Source organism: Aedes aegypti, chromosome 2 (assembly GCF_002204515.2).
Source record: "Aedes aegypti strain LVP_AGWG chromosome 2, AaegL5.0 Primary Assembly, whole genome shotgun sequence".
Classification (NCBI taxonomy): domain Eukaryota; kingdom Metazoa; phylum Arthropoda; class Insecta; order Diptera; family Culicidae; genus Aedes; species Aedes aegypti.
Window position 1 is genome coordinate 227570272 of NC_035108.1, and position 21149 is coordinate 227591420.

General features: G+C 39.2%; 1 protein-coding gene across 9 annotated transcripts in view; it reads right to left on the reverse strand.

Moving 5' to 3' along the window:
- Nucleotides 1-21149, reverse strand: part of LOC5572048 (F-actin-uncapping protein LRRC16A) — a 147385-nt gene that overhangs the window by 9122 nt on the left and 117114 nt on the right. For 4 of the 9 annotated variants that reach the window (XM_021844261.1, XM_021844259.1, XM_021844256.1 and 1 more), the window contains 5 exons: nucleotides 20240-20260; nucleotides 19936-20182; nucleotides 17272-18015; nucleotides 11182-11241; nucleotides 10826-11083 (listed from right to left, as the gene is read on the reverse strand). In XM_021844261.1, coding sequence (XP_021699953.1) covers nucleotides 10920-11083; nucleotides 11182-11241; nucleotides 17272-18015; nucleotides 19936-20182; nucleotides 20240-20260 — 1236 coding nt within the window. In that variant the 3' untranslated portion in view covers nucleotides 10826-10919. Of the gene's footprint in view, nucleotides 1-10825; nucleotides 11084-11181; nucleotides 11242-17271; nucleotides 18016-19935; nucleotides 20183-20239; nucleotides 20261-21149 lie in introns of those variants that run through there. The other 5 variants (XM_021844255.1, XM_021844257.1, XM_021844260.1 and 2 more) reach the window with 5 other exon arrangements.

Below are 21149 nucleotides of genomic sequence, written 5' to 3' on the forward strand. Positions count from 1 at the left end.
AAACACCGCTAGCGCATGACGGCTCACCATAGTAGCATGTCCGAAAGAACTTGAAACTATTAAGAACCAGAGCTACAGGTCCAAAGCCCTGATAAAGGTGGATGGTTGTGATGGCTATGACCGTGGTCATCATGTAAAGAACATGCGGACGATGCTGTATCGTGTCAGCACCGAGGAGGCAGCCCCTCTAGCACGATGTAGGTAGCGCAACCCTAGTTAGGTGGCCTATCGAAGACTGTTCACTAGAGTGATGCAAATTTTGAAAGTTTAGCTCCCCTATGCTTAAACGGTTTTAATTATGGTAAAAAGCATCCTCCCAAAGTTTGAAGTGATTCGGAAGAAATTTGACTGTGCACACGCCATTTAAAGTTTATATGGAAATTACTATGGAAAACTCCAATCTTTTGTGTTCAGCCCTCTATCTTTTCGTCATAATATTTTATGGAAAAGTGACCAAACTCTTCTAATGTGACATCCTCCCAGCTACAACTTTGCCGAAGACCACTTTTCGATTGGACGTCAGGATAAATTGTTATTCATCATCATTAAGTTGGTTTGCATGTAGCATGCTTCACCAACTGTTCGGCAGGCAACAGTGGTGCTCCTGGCGGGAAGAATAGATCAAAGTAATCCAGGCTACTATGTTCTACAGCAAAAAAGCAGTGTTGCTCTGAAAGTAGTTAAATGATCATCTCAGCATGGTATAGACTTTGGAATCAATAATAACAAATTATCCTTACGTCCCATCAAAATGTGGTCTTCAGCAAAGTTGTAGCTGGGAAGATATCACATGAGATGAGTGTGTTCACTTTTCCATAGATTATTATGACGAGCAATTAGAGGACTGAACACAAAAGGTTTGCCTTTTCCATAGTAATTTCCATATAAACTTCAAATAGCGTGTGCACAACCAAATTTCTTCCGAATTACTTCAAATTTTGGGAGGATCATTTTCATCATAATTGACATCGTTTAAGCATAGGGGAGCAAAAAATTCAAAATTTGCATCAGTCTACTGTTCACCAACCAAGAAAGGCAAAAGTAGAGCAAACGGATTGATTTTACGGCAACAGACCCGACAACGAATAAAGGACAACGATTGGAAAGTTGGATCTTGGAACGTGAGAACTTTGAATGAACCCGCGCGTGTTGGGCTCCTGGCTCGTGAACTGCGGAATGTCGGCGTGAACGTGGCAGCTATTCAGGAAATACGCTGGCCGAGAACCGGAGAACGTGAATTCCGAGCGGTGGACCCCATCACCAACACTTCATTCAAGTACCACATCTACTACAGCGGTGGCGACAGAGCAGAACGTGGAGTTGGCTTCATAGTGATTGGGAAGCAGATGAAGCGAATTATCCGGTGGAAACCGGTAAGTTACCGAATCTGTGTGTTGAGAATGAAGGGCAAGTTCTTCAACTACAGCCTGATCAGCATATATGCGCCAACGAACGATAAGCCCGATGACATGAAGGATGAGTTCTATGAGAGCCTGGATAAGGCCTACGGAGAGTGCCCAAAACAAGACGTCAAGATAGTCATCGGCGACGCAAATGCGCAGATCGGGAAAGAAGATTTCTTCCGACCCGTCATTGGAACGGAAAGCCTTCATTCCGTTACCAATGATAATGGCCTGCGGCTAGTAACCTTCGCTGCTGCTAGAGGGATGGCAATCAGCAGTACATACTTCGCGCGAAAGAATATCCGCAAACACACCTGGCGACACCCGAGTGGCGATGCCTGCTCCCAAATAGACCACGTGCTGGTTGATGGGCGACATTTATCAGATGTCATTGATGTCAGGACCTTCCGAGGCCCTAATATCGACTCGGATCATTATCTCGTTGTAGCTAAAATTCGGGCGCGGTTATCCAGCGTCACGAGTTCCGCAACACACAGAACGCTGCGCTTCAATATACAACGCTTGTCGACTGATGGGGTAGCTGCGCAGTACCGTCAGCAACTGGACGAGCAGTTGAGAAGAGTCAACGTTGCGGGAGACGTCGACAGCCTGTGGGACCCTATCCACGAAGCTGTGACAACAACGGCGCGGGAAGTGAACGACGAAGACGAAACGACTGGTTCGATGAAGAGTGCCAGAGGGTGACAGACATGAAGAATGTCGCCAGAAGCCGTATGCTTGTGGCCGGTACCCGACAGAACAGAGAGCGGTACAGGGCAGCGAGAGCCGAAGAAAAGCGAATCCACCGCAGAAAGAAAAGGCAGCACGAAGAAAGTGTGGTAGCTGACGCTCAAGAAAGCATGGACCGGAATGATATGCGGTGATTTTATGCAATGGTGCGCGGCACAATACCGTACCAGTGCCCGCCAAGTGCAATGACCGAGAAGGGAATTTACTGACCGATAAAACGGCGGTGGCTGCCAGGTGGAAGGAGCACTTTCAGCAATTGTTGAACGGTGAGAATGGAAATGTAGCGAGGAACAGGATGAACATAGATGATGACGATTAAGCTGTGGACCCACCGACCATAGGAGAGGTTAAAAAGGCTATCAGCGAGCTGAAGACCTGTAAGGTTGCTGGGAAGGACGAGATCCCGGTCGAGCTTCTCAAGCACGGAAGCAAGCAGCTTTACCAGTCGATCCATCGAGTACTTCTGAAGGTATAAGAGGACAAAGAATTGCCCACCGGCTGGTTGGATGGCCTCATCCGCCCTATCTACAAGAAAGGGCACAGACTGGAGTGTGCCAATTACAGAGGAATTACCCTGCTGAATTCGGCGTACAAAATTCTGTCGCGCATCCTGTTTAACAGACTGAGACCGCTCGAGGAGTCCTTCGTCGGCGAATACCAAGCTAGTTTTCGTGAGGGCCGTTCGACAACGGACTACATGTTTAGCTTGCGAATGATCCTAGACAAATTCCGGGAGTATAACTTGCAGACTCACCATCTGTTTATTGATTTCAAGGCGGCGTACGACTCAGTGAAAAGAAATGAGCTTTGGCAGATGTCTGAAAATGGTTTTCCGGCGAAACTAATTAGGCTGATACGTGCTACGCTGGATGGTTCGAAATCAAGTGTTCGGATCGCAGACGAGGTGTCAACCTCGTTCGTGACGTTAGACGGATTGAAGCAGGGAGACGCACTTTCGAATTTACTGTTCAACATTGCACTCGAGGGTGCTATTAGGAGATCTGGCGTGCAGAGAAATGGCACTATTATCACAAGGTCGCACATGCTCCTTGGCTTTGCGGACGATATAGACCTAATTGGAATCGATCGCAGGTTAGTGGAAGGGAGACAGCGAGGATAGGCCTGACCAGTGTTGACCAGACTCATTTCCCCGAAATTCGAATTGTGAAGCAATGAACTGTTATAACTGTGCGTTGTATTCCTGATATGGAGGGGGAGGTGGTTGGGCTTGAGTGTTGCACATGGGATCCGACAGTTTCGATCTCGGTGGGCCGCAATTCAAGTTTCGGTGAAATGATTCGCACTCACTCACTCACTCATTTCATTTCACCGAAACTTGAATTGTGGCTCTCTGGGATCAAAATTGATCGATTTTGTGTGCAGTACTCAAGCTTAACCATCTGCTTTTCTATCTTAGGAGGATAGAGCATGGTTGTAGTAGTTCGTGGCTTTGTAGTTCGGAAAATGTTATTTTCGGGGAAATGAGTCTGAGCAACACTGGGCCTGACCACGAAGACGAAGTACATGGTTGCAGGTAGAGAAAGAGTCATGCATGGTGGTGTAGGTGCTGAGGTAGTGTTTGATGGGGATGTGTTTGAAGTTGTTGAAGAATTTGTTTACCTTGAAACACTTGAGTTCTCTTTTGTCTTTAATCTATTGCAATGTAACAGAAATAAAGCCATATCAGACTCACGGCCTGCTCAGAACGTTGACACAGTATCTTACGAGAATCTGTCATTACGAAATTAATTTCCAATTAAACAAGGCACAATGTCGCTTGAGCTGTTGAAATGCTATTTAAGTGATAGTGAAAATGAAGACGAAATTGAGGTACCTAAATCAAATGCAGATTTCCACAATGTTCCACCTCAGACGGAACCTACCCCTCAGGATGAACACCTCGGAGTATCGTCTTGAAGGCTAGACAATGCGGTTTCATGGCCCATTTTCGATTCACTTCACTCAAAGAACGGCATGCAGTTTTGGGTCGATCCATCGGATGGCCCAGAGGACGAGGATTTGGAAGAAGATTCGCATTTCAATTCAAGAACTTAAAAAGCAGTAGCGAACTAAATAAGAAACACAAAGGAATATGACAGCAAATAAACGATGACTTGTGCATCCAGTTATTTTTGATAAGGGGTCATGCACAAATTATGTCACGCTCCAAGGGGGGGGTCAAGCCAAGCATGACAAGCCTTACAAAATTTTCGAAGGACTCATACAAAAAACGTGACAAAAGGGGGGGGGGTCGAAAAAGTCGAAATTTAGCGTGACATAATTTGTGTACCATTCCTAAATGTAATTTCCAAGAAGATGCCCAAAAAATGTATCCAAAGATGACAGAAAGGAAGCGAACATCTTTTAAGACTGGGTTGAAAGTTGAGTTTGAATACCGATTCTCGGTACATATTTTTAGCGAGATCTCGATGGACGCTACCGAGATCTTGGTAAAAATGTTTTCGAGATTCGACAAATATTGACTGTTCCGCTGAATATGATACACCGCGCGGCTGTTGTAAAGTTTCCAAAAACGCGCATTTGCCCAAAATTGCATGCAACGAATGGTCCAAGAAAGGAACAACGCTTTTGATGAAACGCCGCAATGTTATCTCCCATAATAGACCCGTTCGCCGCCGCGCCACGCCGACGCCGATTATGGGATCGGCGGCGCGTCATCCGCCGATCAATGTTACGCCGCTAATTCTTTGTTTTCACGCCGGTACATATTTCAGCTCAAAAAATGTATTAATATTTAAGAAATGCTTTATAAAATAATTCGGCATAGCCTCCAGCATGGCTTTTCTTTGTAGCCGCGAACTCTAACCACTCAACTTAGAATGGCCCTACACTGTACATTTCTCTGTGCTGTACACATAGATTCATAGCAAATTCGAAAGGCGCAAATCTGGGGGAAAAATAGTCAATGCCATGCCTTACTCGAACTGCTAGGCATAGCATTCTCCCCGAACAAAAAAAACCGTCAGGTAGTTCCGGAGAGAAAATAGTCTGAGACCAAGGATAATATCTGTGCATTATGTACAAAACTTGAGCGATTCAGCGAGAATTGCTGACTTAAGCGAAGTATGCATTTCAACAGAAAAGTAATCGCCTATCTCGTTGCGTGGAAAATTTCTTGCAAGAAATGCTCAAGAAAAGCATTTTATTTTTGATCGCAGTACGCAGTTGAAAAGAAATGTCAATTCAAATGGAGCTCACTGTAGGAAATTAGGGAGCCGGATCCTATTCTTGGCACTTTTGACACACTTGGGCAGTAGGGTTTTTTGAAAGCTTCAAAGCTCATATTTGGCCACAATATGCGTCGTACTGGAGCGCTTTGTACTGCAAAGTTTCAGACCATTCGGCCGAGAAAAAACCCTCATGCCAAAGTGAATCTTGGAGGTGCCCAAGTGGTTCTGCACCCTACTTGACCATTTCTTGGGCAGAAATTTTTACTTTTCTTGAGCGGAACAGCTACTTAGCTTTACAATGCACTATTTTCCCTTGAACCACGTCCCTGTGCATAACCATTGGCACCCCGTTTTGCAGCCTCCGTGTTGTCTTCGAATTGGTATGAGCTATTTTCTAAATCTTCCCATTGAAGTCATACATATGCAGGACCTGCCATTCTCGTAAATTTCTCCTGCAATAATGTGAAACGTATATACTATATGTATCATCGTTCCCTAGGAGACACTTCCTGACGAATAATTAATAACAATTCAGAGTGCCAAATGAAGTGCTTAGAGTGACCTTCCCCTTGGTACACATAACAGAATTGAATTCAAATTTGTTTCGAATTTTTTAGAAGCATTTGAAAATCGACTTCGTATGCTTTGTCATGTTAAAAAAAAACTCGAAGCTTCACGCTTAAGATGTTTATTACCTTCGTGATCGTGATAATCTTGTCTTGTGCTTTAATCTTGTCCACAGTTGATCAGCATAATTTTTTTCAGATTACTTTTTATGGATAAATCTTGTGAATGGAAGCTTTTATCGAAAAAATATTTAGAGGGCGTGGAAGCCATCATCATTACGCACAACAGGTAAATAGTTTGAAAAAAAAATCTCTAGATGCATTTTGCTATACAAATATTTTCCGCGTTACCTTAAGGTGAAGATAAATCGAAGCTAAACCTCCAATTCTCATGAGCACAAATCTGGAGAATCAAACATCCATTTAAGCTGAAAACTTAATCGATTAGTCACTAGCTGGTGGTAACCAATCGATTAATTTTTCAGCTCAAACGGATGTTCGGTTCTCCAAATTTGTGCTCCTGAAAATTTCAATTTTGGCTTCGATTCATCTTCACCTTAAAGCGATTTTTGTGGCTAGACACTAGCGCATGCGCGTTACTATGTAACGTATTGGGCGATGCATGTACATCATCCTTCTACAAATTCTATCGAGAATCATTTCAAAGATTCTTCTGAGGATACCTTCTGGAGTTTATTCAATTACTATTCTGTGAATGCGGATTTTGTTCAGAAAGGCGTCCAGGGATTCCACCAGGACTTTTTATTTCAAAGATTTAGTTCCTCTAAGGTTCCTCGAGGAATTTCATAAGGTTTGCTCCAAATCTAGTAAGAATTTTTTTTCCACTAATTTCAACAACAGTTAGGGAAAGTGTACCAGTTATGGCCATAGTGGTTCCATATTTGGCCATACGGGAAATTTCGATAGTTTTCACATTTTAAATCTTTTTGAATGTTTAAACATCATGATATATCTTTAATCTTACTACTACAACACACAAAATCTTTTAAAATGTGAAAACATTCAAGTAATCCCGTATGGCGAAATAGCGAACCACTATGGCCATAACTGGTACACCTACCCTACATCAGGAATTCCTTAGATCGTTTCTCCAGAAATTCAAAATTGTTCAATGATTTCACAGTGAATTGTCCAAAGCTTCTGTTTTTTCCGAGATTTTCTCTGATCTTCATTCCTAGATTAGTTTTTGATATTTCTTCATTTGTCTTTATATTCATTCAATTATCGAATGATTACAATTTCATTCGAAAACATTCCAAAACTTATTTCTTAATTTTACCCATGCATTCTTTAAAAAAAAAAGGAAAAAATTGCATGAATTCATCCAAAAATTCGCCAGGGATTTCTCTGGGAAGATAATTGAACAGGTTGTTATTTCATATGTGTCTTTAGAGGTTCATCTAGAAATCACTCGAAGAAGTCCTTATAGAATTCATTCTGAGGTTCCTTCAGGAATTTCTTCAGTAATCGAGCCATTGAATTTTTTCCCTTATTTAATTTCTCGAATGAATCAACGATTACTTCAATAGGTATATGAATTGAACTTCTTGAAGGATTTTTCGTTCAGGGAAATCTTCCAGAGACATCTCTAGGAATCTTCGGAAGTTCCCTAAAGATTTTTCCAAGAGTTTCTCCACGGATTCTTTCAAATATTTTTTCTAAGATTCTTTCTAGAAATGGTTGTATTTGTCCAAATTTTTTTTTTAGAATTTTGCCTTGGATGTTCCTCGACTCCTACCATGTATTTATCCTTTTCAATGTAAAATCGTTCATGCATTGTTCCAAAGTTTTTGAACGAATTCCTCAAGTGATTTCTTTATAAATATTAACGATAGTTCTGAGAATTCCTCTGGTATTTTTCAAGAATTCTTTCAAGAATGGTACTAGGAATGAATCCTTAAAGGAGTTTGTATAGGACTGTTATTACGATTTCTGCAGAAATTTCTTTAAAGTTTCGTGAAACTTCTAAAGTGCGTGAGAAAAATATCGCCGATGTCTTTTTTTCTTCGTTCTGGCGGTACGTCTCAACTACTTGCCACTGGCTTGCCAATATCACCATATGTAAATTTTCTCAAAAATGACAAAAAATCTTCGTGACTAAATATCGACTCACGGAATCATAATTTACTGGTTATTATGATGGTCCTTCGAAACAGCATTCCAAACAGTTGGCAGCGCTTCCCTTAAACATTCTAAACACGAGCGATCAAACGAATGTCGTAAAGAAAAATGTCAATTGAATGGCAATGACCACGATAGCTTTGCTAGGAAACGTTACGGTTTTGTTTGTTTCTGTTCTGATTTCACTGTATGTGTGTCACATTCGACATAACAGGCAAGATCAAACTATTCATGTTGTTTATGATCCGATGTCTGAATTCTATGCAAAACTTGTGATTTATGCAAATGTCATCGTGTCAGATGACATTCAATTGACACTTTTTTGTGATTGTCGACGTTCATTCTAAAGCTCGTGCTGTGACTGCTGACCATGGCAACGAAACAAACGTCGCGCAAAGTGTCGAAGGTTTACAGCACTGATTCCAAATGATATCTGTTCTATGACTCGATATTTCATTGTGTCGATGCATGATCTTTTAAATCGAGTCATGTACTGTAGGAGAGTACTGAAATAGCTAAACAAAGATTCTTCCAAAGACGTCTAAAAGATATTTTACAGCTATTTCTAAAAGACTCTCTTCAGTAAATCCTCAACGGGTTCCTGAGAAGATTCCTCAATATGTTCCGGAGAGAAGTTCTCCAGGTTCTTCCATCTATATTAAAGGAACTATTCCTTAGTAGACTTTATTCAGAGATTATTAAAGTAGGTTAATTTTTCACAATATCTCCTTAAGTTCTTCCATGAAAATTTATCTAAAAGTACTCACAGGTATATTACCAGCATCTCCTCCAAGTATGTTTATACGAACAAGAAACATAAATGCTTATCAATTAAAACTTTTGCACCGATGGATTAGCTTCTTTTTTTCCAACAGGCTTTGAAAAAAGAAATCATATTTTTTCATCGGTTGAATGATATGTACATATGAAGTTTCATCATTTATGTTTTCAAACATTTTTATGTTTAATTTTCCCCACGCCGATGTACGCCGCCGCCAAAAATTGTCAACGGCGTGACGCCGATGACGCCACCGCCGCCGGTGCAAAATCGCCTTGATGCCGCCGCCGAATCAAATTATTTCGGCCCACAGGTCTCCATAAGAATTAAGTAAAAAGTTAGCATAATCCCGGTTGTTCCTTTCCTCCGGGGTACGCCGCGTGTCCTTTCGAGCAACCGCGCTCATAACTACCGAGATTTCAAGTGTGAGTAGAATTAGATTCGTGGCTGCGACCCACCATACTCGACTACGCTTGGCCACAGATAAGATGTTTATGCTAGAACAAAAATTTGCTGAAAACCTGTGTAAATATTCAAACAGAAACTCCTTACAATCACTAGCGCCGTCACACAAAGAATTGCGTCAATCAGTGGTGAATATAAGTATCTTGAAATGTTTCATATTCACCACTCACATCGTCATGGGAACTTAGCGATAACAGCGCCACCACAGAGTTGCTACTTGTGTTGCCATATAAAATGACCGTTTATTGTCTTACACAGTTTTGTAATCGGACTTGAACATCTGTTATCTGTGGCTTGGCTCTCGACAATTCAGAACCTGAACGGTGCATCCTGCCCACTGCGTTACACGTGTTACTGAACTTACCTAATTATAAATATAATCTTTGCAGAGTTGTTTTTCGGCATTCTCACAATATGCCCTGCCTTTTTAAGATTATACATACCTATGGAATCGACTCCATCTATTGGGAGTATTCTGTCAATTGAGAGCTGTTTGTCCGTGAAATCTTTTTTCTGTCGTTCCATGCCAAAGTCTCATTCTGGATTCCATGCAAAAGTCTCAGCTAGCAGATCCTTTCACCTATCCATTTTTAGCCCTTAAAACAGGAGACTGCCTGCTCACAAACAGCAGTACCGTAAAACGGGGTAACTTTGATAATGCGGGTAACTTTGATAGTGCGAGACCCACAACATACTAAACGAAATGACAAAGTTTCTGTTAATCAGTTAAGCAAAACGGATGCAAAAGTAAAGAGTATTAATATGATACTTTATGTCAAAGCTATTTTCGTTAGAATCAAGTGCATTTGAGGATTTATACACAAATATTAAAAATTCATAAGATTTTAGCATTTTTGCAACGCTTACAAACAATCTGTTCTGTGATCACTATTTGATGAAGTCATAATGAGTTATTCACTTATCCTTGTCAGGTTAGTTATAGTAGAACATGAATGCGGTCTCAAATCTCTTAGCGAAAACCATTTTTACAAACTGGGACCATTTTTGTAATCTAAGTCCATCTATAATCTAAATTTCCATATATATGTTCCGTAATTCATTCAATTTTGTTCGATTTATACTCCATTATCAAAGTTACCCCAAAACAGAAAACCGCCTTTCGATTATATGAAAATTAATATATCCATTCTGAATAAATATTTCGGAATTCCATCAAGTGCAATCGATAGCTAGGATGTCAGTACTTGTTTTAAAAATATAAATTGTAATACTTTGAAACAGTATGCATAAATATTGAAGTTTTCTTCGAAAAAACTATCAAAGTTACCCCGTTTTACGGTACACTCTTGTTCAAATCGCTTTTCATATTAATTTTGATTTTGAGTGCGTTTAATTTTCGGTTTTAAATTATATTAGATTAATAGTGATTTATTATTATTTATAATGATAAATTTTCTATATGCATTAGCAGTTCGTAAAAAGAATACTTAATATTGAGCGACACCAGATCTAAAGCAGTAGAACAGGGACTTTCGAGTATTCCAATCACTATAAATCCAACAATTTTAATTCGATGGTTGAAATAAAAATACTGATATATATACATATCGAACTAATAAACAATAATACATAACATGCTTAAAATTATGTTCAATATTAAATACTATCGTTGGTTGATCGTATCCGTTGTTGTATCAGCCTTGTTACTCTTATCTGTAAAACTTTCTCTTATATCTGCCTCGTTTGGTGTTGAATTGTGTTTTGGATTATATTTTCCAATCAATCTCGGAGCTGCAACTGGCGGTTTATTCAAAAAACATATCTTATCTACTTTGTTGAACCAGAAACGTCAACATAAAACATGCAAAATTAAAATAAAATAAAATAGTAGGACATTCCATTGATAATACATAGAAATAACATACCTCCAAGTTTGTTAAGATTAGCCGCCATATCTCTGACCGATTTTTTCTCCATTACTGCACCTGAAAATAATAAAACTTGATATAGAATACAAACAGTGACATACAAAACAATAAGATTAATTAAGCTACATTTCTCTCTGAAATGTATGGATTTATTTATTACTAGTGGTCCCGGCAAACTTCGTCTTGCCATCAAGTAGGCTGTTGAAAAACGCTGTAATTCACGCCGTACAAAATGACAATGGACCTATACACGGGTTCACCATTTGACGTTTTAGCGGTGCCGCGTTATTTATGTGACCATGGAAACTAGTGAATTCGGCACCGCTCAAACGTCAAATTAGTGAACTCGTGCATTGATCCATGGACCGATGCACGAGTTCACTATTTTGACGTTTGAGCGTTGCCGAATTCACTCGTTGCCATGGTCACATAAACAACACGGCACCGCTCAAAGCTCAAACGTCAAATAGTGAACTCGTGCATCGGTCCATGGACCTATGCACGAATTCATTATTTGACGTTTTTGCGGTGCCGTGCTATTTATGTGACCATGGAAACCAGTGAATTCGGCACCGCCCAAACGTCAAATTAGTGAACTCGTGCATTAGTCCATTCAGTTCACTCTCATTTTTCCTACTTTCCCGGTGAATATCCTGTTATTTTTATTCGCACAAACACGTCGAAACCCGTGACGAACAAAATGGAGAAAGCAACATTCAAAATCGTTGACCCGTTCGTAAGCCATTTCGTGACAAACAAACACCATTCCATTTTTATTTAAATAGATAGATAGATAGATAGATAGAAGATTATAGGTACCTACATAATCAAATTATTTGTTGCAGATATTTTATGTATATTTATGAAATAAAATAATACCTAAGGTAAGCAGCATTCATTTACTACGTAACGCTAATATTAAATAATTTCTGTTATGGCTATAGCGGTCATGCGACTCAAAGGTAAAGGCACAGATAACAGATTACACAACAGTCCGATTACAAAACTGTGTAAGGCAATAAATGGTCATTTTATATGGCAACACACTGTGGTGGCGCTGTTATCGCTAAGTTCCCATGACGATGTGAGTGGTGAATATGAAATATTTCAAGATATCTATATTCACCACTGATTGACGCAATTCGTTGTGTGGCGGCGCTAGTGATTGCAAGAAGTTTCTGTTTAAATATTTACACAGGTTTTTACTAAATTTTTGTTCTAGCATAAACATCTGTTATCTGTGGTAAAGGAAGCCTATAGAAGATTTTTGCAAATGATGGAAATGTATAGGTGGATAGGCGTCGCAAAGGAGCGACAAAATTGAAATTTTATTAGATGGTGAAAATTGAGCAAGCCATTTTAAAGTCAGTAAGCACCAAAGCGTCCTGTATTCTATCTAGCTTCTCTACTGGAGAAGGGTTGGCTCAATGCTTTGAGCTATTTGGAAATTATGTGGATTTTTAACATATTATATTATTTATGTTTCTCAATGATTGTCACAAACATTACCATAAGACCATTACCATTACCATTAAGATAGTCTTTAGAAAGCCATGTCAAATTCGAACTAAAGTTGCACATACAAACAAACAAAAATAATGTTAGAGTTCCATCGCCTGGTGCCAACACACGGTATTTGAGCACGGTTGCTTGTGAGTTCCAAATACCATGTTTCATCTATAATTCCAAAATGGCTGAGTAAATTATATATTTTATTCCCTGAATCAATCACACAAACCTCAAGACATTATTTGATACAAAAGTTTTAATTATGATGCGCTTCGTTTGTTCAATTGAGAGATGTTTCAAAATATCACCCGGCAGTCGGGGTCAGATGCATGGTATCTGGAACAATGCACAATAATCCGAATCCACAATTTAGCAGGAAAAAGATGTTTTCTCTATTCTCGTTGATTTTAGACGCATGATGTCTTTAGAGAAGTTGTTATTCGTAATTGTATTTTGCATCTTGTAAGAAAAAAGTTGAATAGGGTGGTCCTTATCTATGTTAAATTTTTGACTCAAACTTTTTTTTGTTTAATGGAATTTGAGGCTGCGCTGTTCAGTAAACTTTTAGAAAATGTTGTTTTGAACAACTTTGTCCAAGAAACTTTTTATCTAACTCTTCATTTGAACGAAGTAAATGAATTATGAAAGTTTTAACTTAGGGTGGACCCGAAACATCAGTTATGTTGGTCTAACTTTTTTGTTTTCATTCCTACGTAAATGTGGTATTCCGATGAATTCTAGAGGAAGTAATGATACACATTTTTGCTGAACATTGCAAGTTTGTAATTCTTGTGATTTTGAAGTTATAAGCAAATTTAGATGAAAAACTTTGAAAACTTTAGATGCCCATAGCTCATGGAGAGTTGTGTTTGATCCTTCGACCTTGACGCTTGCTCCTGCGGGGGCCGGCGATGAGGGCAGGATCAAACATGTCGCGCATCGGTCGAGTAAAGTGAAAAAGTGCCGAGTTCGATTAGTTCTTTTTGATCTTTCGACGTTGACGCTTGCTCCTGGGCAGTGCGTCAAGAAAGCCCGAGTCAGTTGTTTTCCCTCTCGGGTCGCGCGCCTATTTTCTCTGAGTGCTTTTATATAGCCGAGCAAACGAGTGAAGCTGAAAGTGGATTGTTGCTACTCAAGGATAACGGATCAATTGGTGAGCTCGTTTCATGCTACTATTTCTTATCTATAAAATATGTATGACTGCACCTTTAAACGTTACAACGGTGAGACTTAAATATGATTTTTCAACAAACTTTGAAAGGTTCGTCACTGTGAGTGTCGACATAAACTCTGATTCATAAATTATTAACGTCTAACTTTTTTTTCAAAACTCCTTTTTCTTTTTACCTTTATTTTTGTAATTTAAAAAAACTTTGAATGGTTCGACACTTCAAGTGTAGACTTGCGAAAGGTTCACTTTATTCAACAAACTTTGAAAGGTTCGTCACCTCAAGTGTCGGCATAATTTTTCTCTACATAGATATTGTTCATATCAAATGAAAATATTATATTCAAATATAAGAGCATGTTTATATCTCACCAATAATTATTTATCATGGTCTAATCGCTTATCAAAGTGAATCCTGTGACCCAACGATCCTCCCCATTAACAAACATCCCTCCCAGTAACCTTTGTGGAGATGCAGAGGAAAACACTGTCTCCAAATAGCAAAGGATACACACTAACATTCCTTCCCCCAATCCCACCTGACTGCAAGAACGTGGCCGGCGCCGTTATTGACCATGTATAAATAGAGGCACTGAATTATGCACACTGAAGAAGATTATGGCCAATCCCAGCCGAACATCTAGTTGATTCTTTTTGCATTTTCACTGACTTCGGTCAATCACGGAATAGCAACCATTGATATGTGTAGTCAGTCTAAGCTAAGCTAAGCTAAGCTAACATAAACCACTGCGACCAATATTTGATCTATTGCAGTATATCCCATGTCCTTTGTTTAGTGCATGTCGTGTTATCTTATCACTATTGAGAAGTGATGAAGTATTCGGTTTTCTTACAGTTGTAATTCCTAACTTGATCACAGGAAAGGATTCTAATTGAAAGGTTTCGCTATTTATTAGCCTTCATCAGTCGAAATCGGATCCCTTGATAAAGTCAAGAAATTACACCGATATTGCCCATGCATCAAAATCCTAGTCCTCACTTTTTCAAACTAGAGAACTAAATTTTTTTTTTCTATCTTTATTAACGAGATTTTTAACCCTGGGCTAGTTCATCTCGGGACCAACGGCTTTACTTCCCTTCCGAAGGAAGTCGTCACTGAAATTTTTAATGACTATCTCGGGAATGGGATTCGATCCCAGGTCCTCGACGTGAGAGGCGTGTGTTCTAACCACTACACCAGGACCGTCCCCTGTGAACTAAATAAATAAAAGATTAGAAATCATATTGTTGTACTCGACTCATTTTTTCCTTGTCCTCGGCAACTGAGAAAACCGAGACTTGTCACTTTCAACAAGGTTTAAAAATGTAACATGGACTAAATAAAACAATAAAAAAACGTAATATCATACAAATTTTACAACAACAAGTATATTGAAGCGGCTGTTTACTATGAAACTTAATATAATATAGTAATAAATATATGGTGATAAAGACGGGATTGGTGGTCTAATGGCTACCGCTTCTACTCCATAAGCAGAAGGTCATGGATTCAATCCCAGGCCCGTCCCTTTCCTCGTACTTTGTAGTTGTATATCTCTCACTTGCTTCTATCTTCCATTCTTAACCTATCACACTCAAACTATTCGTTCATACCAAACGCTAGAACCAGATACGGAAGATAAACCATTTCCCCAACGCTTCCATTCTTCCATGCGCATGCTTTTCCTTACGCCTGATACATAGTTAGTCTGCTAACCACAAAAGCAAACCTCTCTGCCATGCCTTTCCCCCAATCCATACACTTCCGCATGAACTGGCGTAGATGCAGTCGGACTCCACGGTCTACAGTTGGCCAGTATAAGTGCAACAGCATTTCCTCCGCCTTCCACACATTGGTCTGCATTGTTGCCTAAAAATAGAAGATCACCAGCACTTATACACTAAGTGTCTGTAAGTCTCAAGCAGTCATTCGGTTGGTTCCTTGTGTAAGTGCAGCTGATCTGGCGATACTGGAGTAGCATCCACGGGCGGCCAATCAAGCTCAAGCTATAGTAATAAATATATGGTGATTTACATTTGAATCGTACCATCATTTCTACATTTTTATTCCTTATTTTTTCAAAAAGTTGCATGTAGAAAAGTTATTGATCTAGCTAAAACCTACAACTTTGCTGAAGGAAGCGCGCCAAAAGTCAATTTTTGAGATGAATTTTCTCTCAGTTTTTGCACCAAATATTGTCTAATGTATGGCGTTTCTAATGCCGCTTAAAGACAAAAAAGATCAAACCAACTCCATGACAACTTGCAATGTTCAGCAAAAACGTGTATCATTACTTCCTCTAGAACTCTTCTGAAGACCACATTCACGTTAAAATGAAAACAAACAAAAAAGTTAGACCAAAATAACCGATTTGTCGGGTTCAAACTTTCAGAATCAATTTACTTAGCTTAAATGAAGATTTAGTGTCTTCGACAAAGTTGTTCAAAATAACATTTTCTAAAAGTTTACAGAACAGCGCAGCCACAAATTCCATCAAACAACAAAGTTTGAGTCAAAATTTTAACTTAGATAAGGACCACCCTATTCAACTTTTTTCCTTCTCAAGATGCAAAACTCAATTACGAATAACTTCTCTGAAGACATCGAACGTCTAAAATCAACAGAGAAACACTTTTTTCCTGCTAAATTGTGGATTCGGACCATTGTGCAATGGTATACATTTAAGAACAGCAACTGTAACTATGGTTAAAATTTTCAAAATAGCACAAATCACATTTTTTGTGCAAAATATATAAAATAATCTACTGTATAAAACCTAAAAAACTTGAAAATTTATTAAATTATTTTTTTCTGATTAATTGAAACTTGAGATTTTTACCCTCACGGCATGTCACGGTATAGCCATAACAAAAATAATATAAAACCGATACCTTCTCCTATGCTAATATTAAATTTTTTTGACTGTCTTCTCTCTTCCTTAGTAACGCTTTTTGTATGGAAATTTTCAAAATTTTGTATAAGTCGTAACGCTTGAGCCTACCTCCTCCCCTTTTTAGAGCGTTACGTAATTTGAGGACGCTGCCTAAGAGAGATGAAAAAAATCATAAAAGGGGTTCAAAAATAAAAAGACCAGTGTAGTGACCTTACATGGCTCAATTCACTGATGTCCAAGAGATAACATACCGAATAGGGACTTCTATGGACTTGATATACGCGGTACCACGTAATTAAAAAATCGACCTGAATATTTTGTCTTTCACATAATACATTGTTCTACATAATGATTCGTAAGGTCATGAACATACGTATGGTCGAGAAACACGAGGTTTTTTTAACGTCGTGTTTTGAAACAACGTAGTTTTTTACGTTTTTTTTTAATTTTACGACGCCGGACAACGTAAAAAAACTTAGTGTAAATAGTAAGTATGAAAATCAAAAACATGATTACCTGGTGTAATCCCAACGATGCTTCCTCCTCCAATAGCTCCTGGAGTTATGCCAACAATAGAACCACCTGGGGTTTGTCCAGATATCAATACAAGATCAAGCTCATCGTTGCCTTCATCGGGTGTTATTGAATCATTTGTTACAAAATCACTTTTCGATTCATGTCCCAGCACCGACCAAGGACGAGGTTTCTGTACTGAAACTGGAGTCTTCACTACACCATTTGCTGGCCTCTGAATCTCGGAATGTTGGCTCTTAACGGATTCACTGCTTGGTGATTTGTCTGTGTCAAACTCTGTACCGTGTATTGCAGAGGAATATGCGTCTGGAAACTTTTTTTCGTTGTCTGTATAATTATTAATTAAAGGTGATTTTTTGTTGATCGATGCAGAAACTTTTTCTAAATTATCCGATGAACGAGACCTTGAAGACCAATTGACATTTTTCATTACAGGGGAAGACCTTTCTAACTTTATGATTCTGCGTTCCTCGAGAATCGGGGTTGTTTCTTCAGACGTTACGTTACTAAATCGGCCACCATCATCACGACTAAGCGTAGGGCTATCAGCAAACGAAAGTAAACTACAATCCTCCGAAGTTGGTGACACAAGGGGTGTGAGCGTTGATGGTGTAGCAGAAGCAGGTCTAAAGAATGCTTCAATGCCTTCATTGACATCCGTGGATGGATCAGTAACATGCACAGCTGTTTTTTTCGGTGCACGCGTCTTAGCTCGCTTTGGCCGGCCTAAATAGAAAAAAAAATACCGTGAGTACCCATATTTCGCGCGCGCTCCTAATTTCGCCCACTGTCATTTTGAACATGTTGCGTAAAAGAAATTTTTGTTAATTATTATTTTGAATGATTCTGCTTCAGGTATGGTAATATAACATGCAATTACTTAATTCAATATGTATGAATAATTATGGGTAAAATGACAGTGAGCGAAATTAGGAGCGTGCACGAAACATAATAGCATCACGGTAATTGATTTTTATTGTTATTTAAAAGAAATGTAGGTATGGGATGGTACACAAATTATGTCACGCTAAATTTCAACTTTTTTACAATTTCAACAATTACAAAACTCAGGAATAAATCGATTTATCAGATATCTCAGAAGCATTTAGAAAGATGACGTTTTCGACAAAGTAGCTCAAGGGCTAGTTCGAGCAAGTTGATTCAAAATGTTGCCACTAGGCGGCGCTAGTGAGCATGTAAATTTTGTTTTGCAGATATCTCAGGAGCCTGACCACTTAGGAAAAGTTATTCTAGGCAAGTGATTAGAGATTTTGCCACTATGCGGGGCTAATGAGCATGAAATTTTGTTTTGCAAATATATCACAATACTGACCATCATCGGCAAAATTGTTTAGTAACTCAAGAGCTGTCATTATTTTAGTCAATCTCCAATTTCAAGGCCTAAACAAAAATAGCCTTTAAGCTACTGAACAACTCTGTCGAAGACGCCATCTTTAGAAATCGGGCTGCTTATTGGCTGCTTATTAAAATCATGCTCATTGGCGTCATCTTCTTCTTGGCATTAACGTCCCCACTGGGACAGAGTCGGCTGCTCAGCGTAGTGTTTCAAGAGCACTTCCACAGTTATTAACTGAGAGCTTTCTTTTTTTTTTTTTTTTTTTTTTATTTCTTTATTAACGAGAATTTTAACATATAAGCTAGTTCTTCTCTTCGAGCTTTCTTTGCCTAAATTGCCATTTTCGCATTTGTATATCGTGTGGCAGGTACGATGGATGGTACTCTATGCCCAGGGAAGTCAAGGAAATTCCCATTACGAAATGATCCTGGACCGACCGGGAATCGAACCCAGACACCTTCGGCATGGCTTTGATTTGTAGCCACGGACTCTAACCACTCGGCTAATGAAGATCCCTTTGGCGTCATCTGGTAGCAAAATTTAGAATCAACTAGCTTGATCAATGATTGCCGTTGGCTTATTAAACAACAATTTTGCCAAAGATAGTATCTTTTGAAGTGGTCAGGCTTCTGAGATATCCGCAAAACATTTTTATAATCACTATCACCGTCTGGTAGTAAAATTTCGAATTTCTTGGCTCAAATAATTACAGTCTTTGAGCTACTGAACAACTTCGCCCAAGGCAGCGTCCTTCTTAGTTGTCAGGATCCCAAGATAACCGCAAAACAAGGGCTAAATGCTCACTAGCGCCGCCTGGTGGCAAAATCTCGAATTTATTTATAAAGGCAATTTACACCGTCTTCAGCCAAAGGCTGCACAGACTGAACAATCACGAACATTAGGCAACAGACAACACGAAACACCTAGTAGCCCAGTGACTACTACACTCTAGTACTATAATGTGAGTACAAACTTATCATCCCATAGTAAAAACTCATTCTTCAAATCTTAATGAAGGATGCTGCTCTAGAAAGCTTAATTGAAATCTGAGAAATTTTGCGAAATGTTTTAAATACTCTAGTACTATAATGTAAGTACAAACTTATCATCCCATAGTAAAAACTCATTCTTCAAATCTTAATGAAGGATGCTGTTCCAGAAAGCTTAATTGAAATCTGAGAGGGTGCTGCCACCCGAATTGGCGCGAAATGCGTCTTATATAAACTTATTGCGTTAAAGTTTTTAAAACATTAATTATATTGACTCGAAATTAATTCTATTTCACTCACCTTTCACTAAATGTTGAAGTGTCATTGATTGACTTGGTAATTCAGATATAGAATCACAGCATTCTTCGTCTTTTAGTTCGTCAGTAGGTTCTAGCTTACTTCTACTAGAATGGCACTCGGGAGATGGCGTCTCTACCATATCTGGTATATGAGTTAGACTCAGGTTTTCAATACCCAGTCCAACGATTGATTGAGGTCGTACTTTCCGCGCAATAGAACGGCGCTTTGTTTGCAGCTGTGGTGTAGCCTAAAAATGATTCTCAGTCAGGTCTCCTATTAATTTAACGAGCATAATTTTACTTACGAGATTTAAATATTCCAGCTTCTGATTGATGATTTGAGTGATCATGTGAAATACGAGATATAATGGATATATTCAGATGATATTAATTAATGACATTAGAAGTTCTAAGATGAATTAGGAAAAGCAACAGAAACCAGGCATGATTGACTCTCGATTCAAGAATGTTTCATTCACGATAAGAAGGGCTCTGTTATTTACCCGAGGTCATCAACACTGTCGGCAAAGTCATATATTTGCTTGAGAAATGTTATTAACCTTCCGCGGATGTTAAGAAAAACAACTTAATAAGATACTGGGGTCATTATGACCCAGAAATGTATACCCCTATAAATCAGCGAAATATCAACCGAATAATGAAATTTATGCCGCATTCGAAAGATATACTCCTCAAGACTCTGATCACTACCTGGAATACCGGTTCCGGATCCAGTGGCCACCGGGAATCGGCTACGAAAGGGACCATGTTGGCCACGTGGAATTTCAGTACACTCAGTCCAGAAATCTGCAGTCATCACCAAATTGTATAAGATGCAGGCCATATAGGAATGTACTGTCTTCAGCAAACTTGTTTCGGGGACCAAGAACTTCCACATGGGATACAATTTAGTTCAGAACTCGACCACCGCGTGGCGCTAGCGTCGATATGAACTTCCGGTAGAGGCTAATTATGCGATAACTCGAGATTGCGAGCACATAGAAGGATGCTGTCTTCGGCAAAGTTGTTCAGGAGGATAAGGACTTCCACATGAGATACAATTTAGTTCAGAACTCAACCGCTGCGTGGCGCTAGCGTCGATATGAACTTCCGGTAGAGGCTAATTATGCGATAACTCGAGATTGCGAGCACATAGAAGGATGCAGTCTTCAGCAAAGTTGCTCAGGAGGATAAGAACTTCCACATGAGATACAA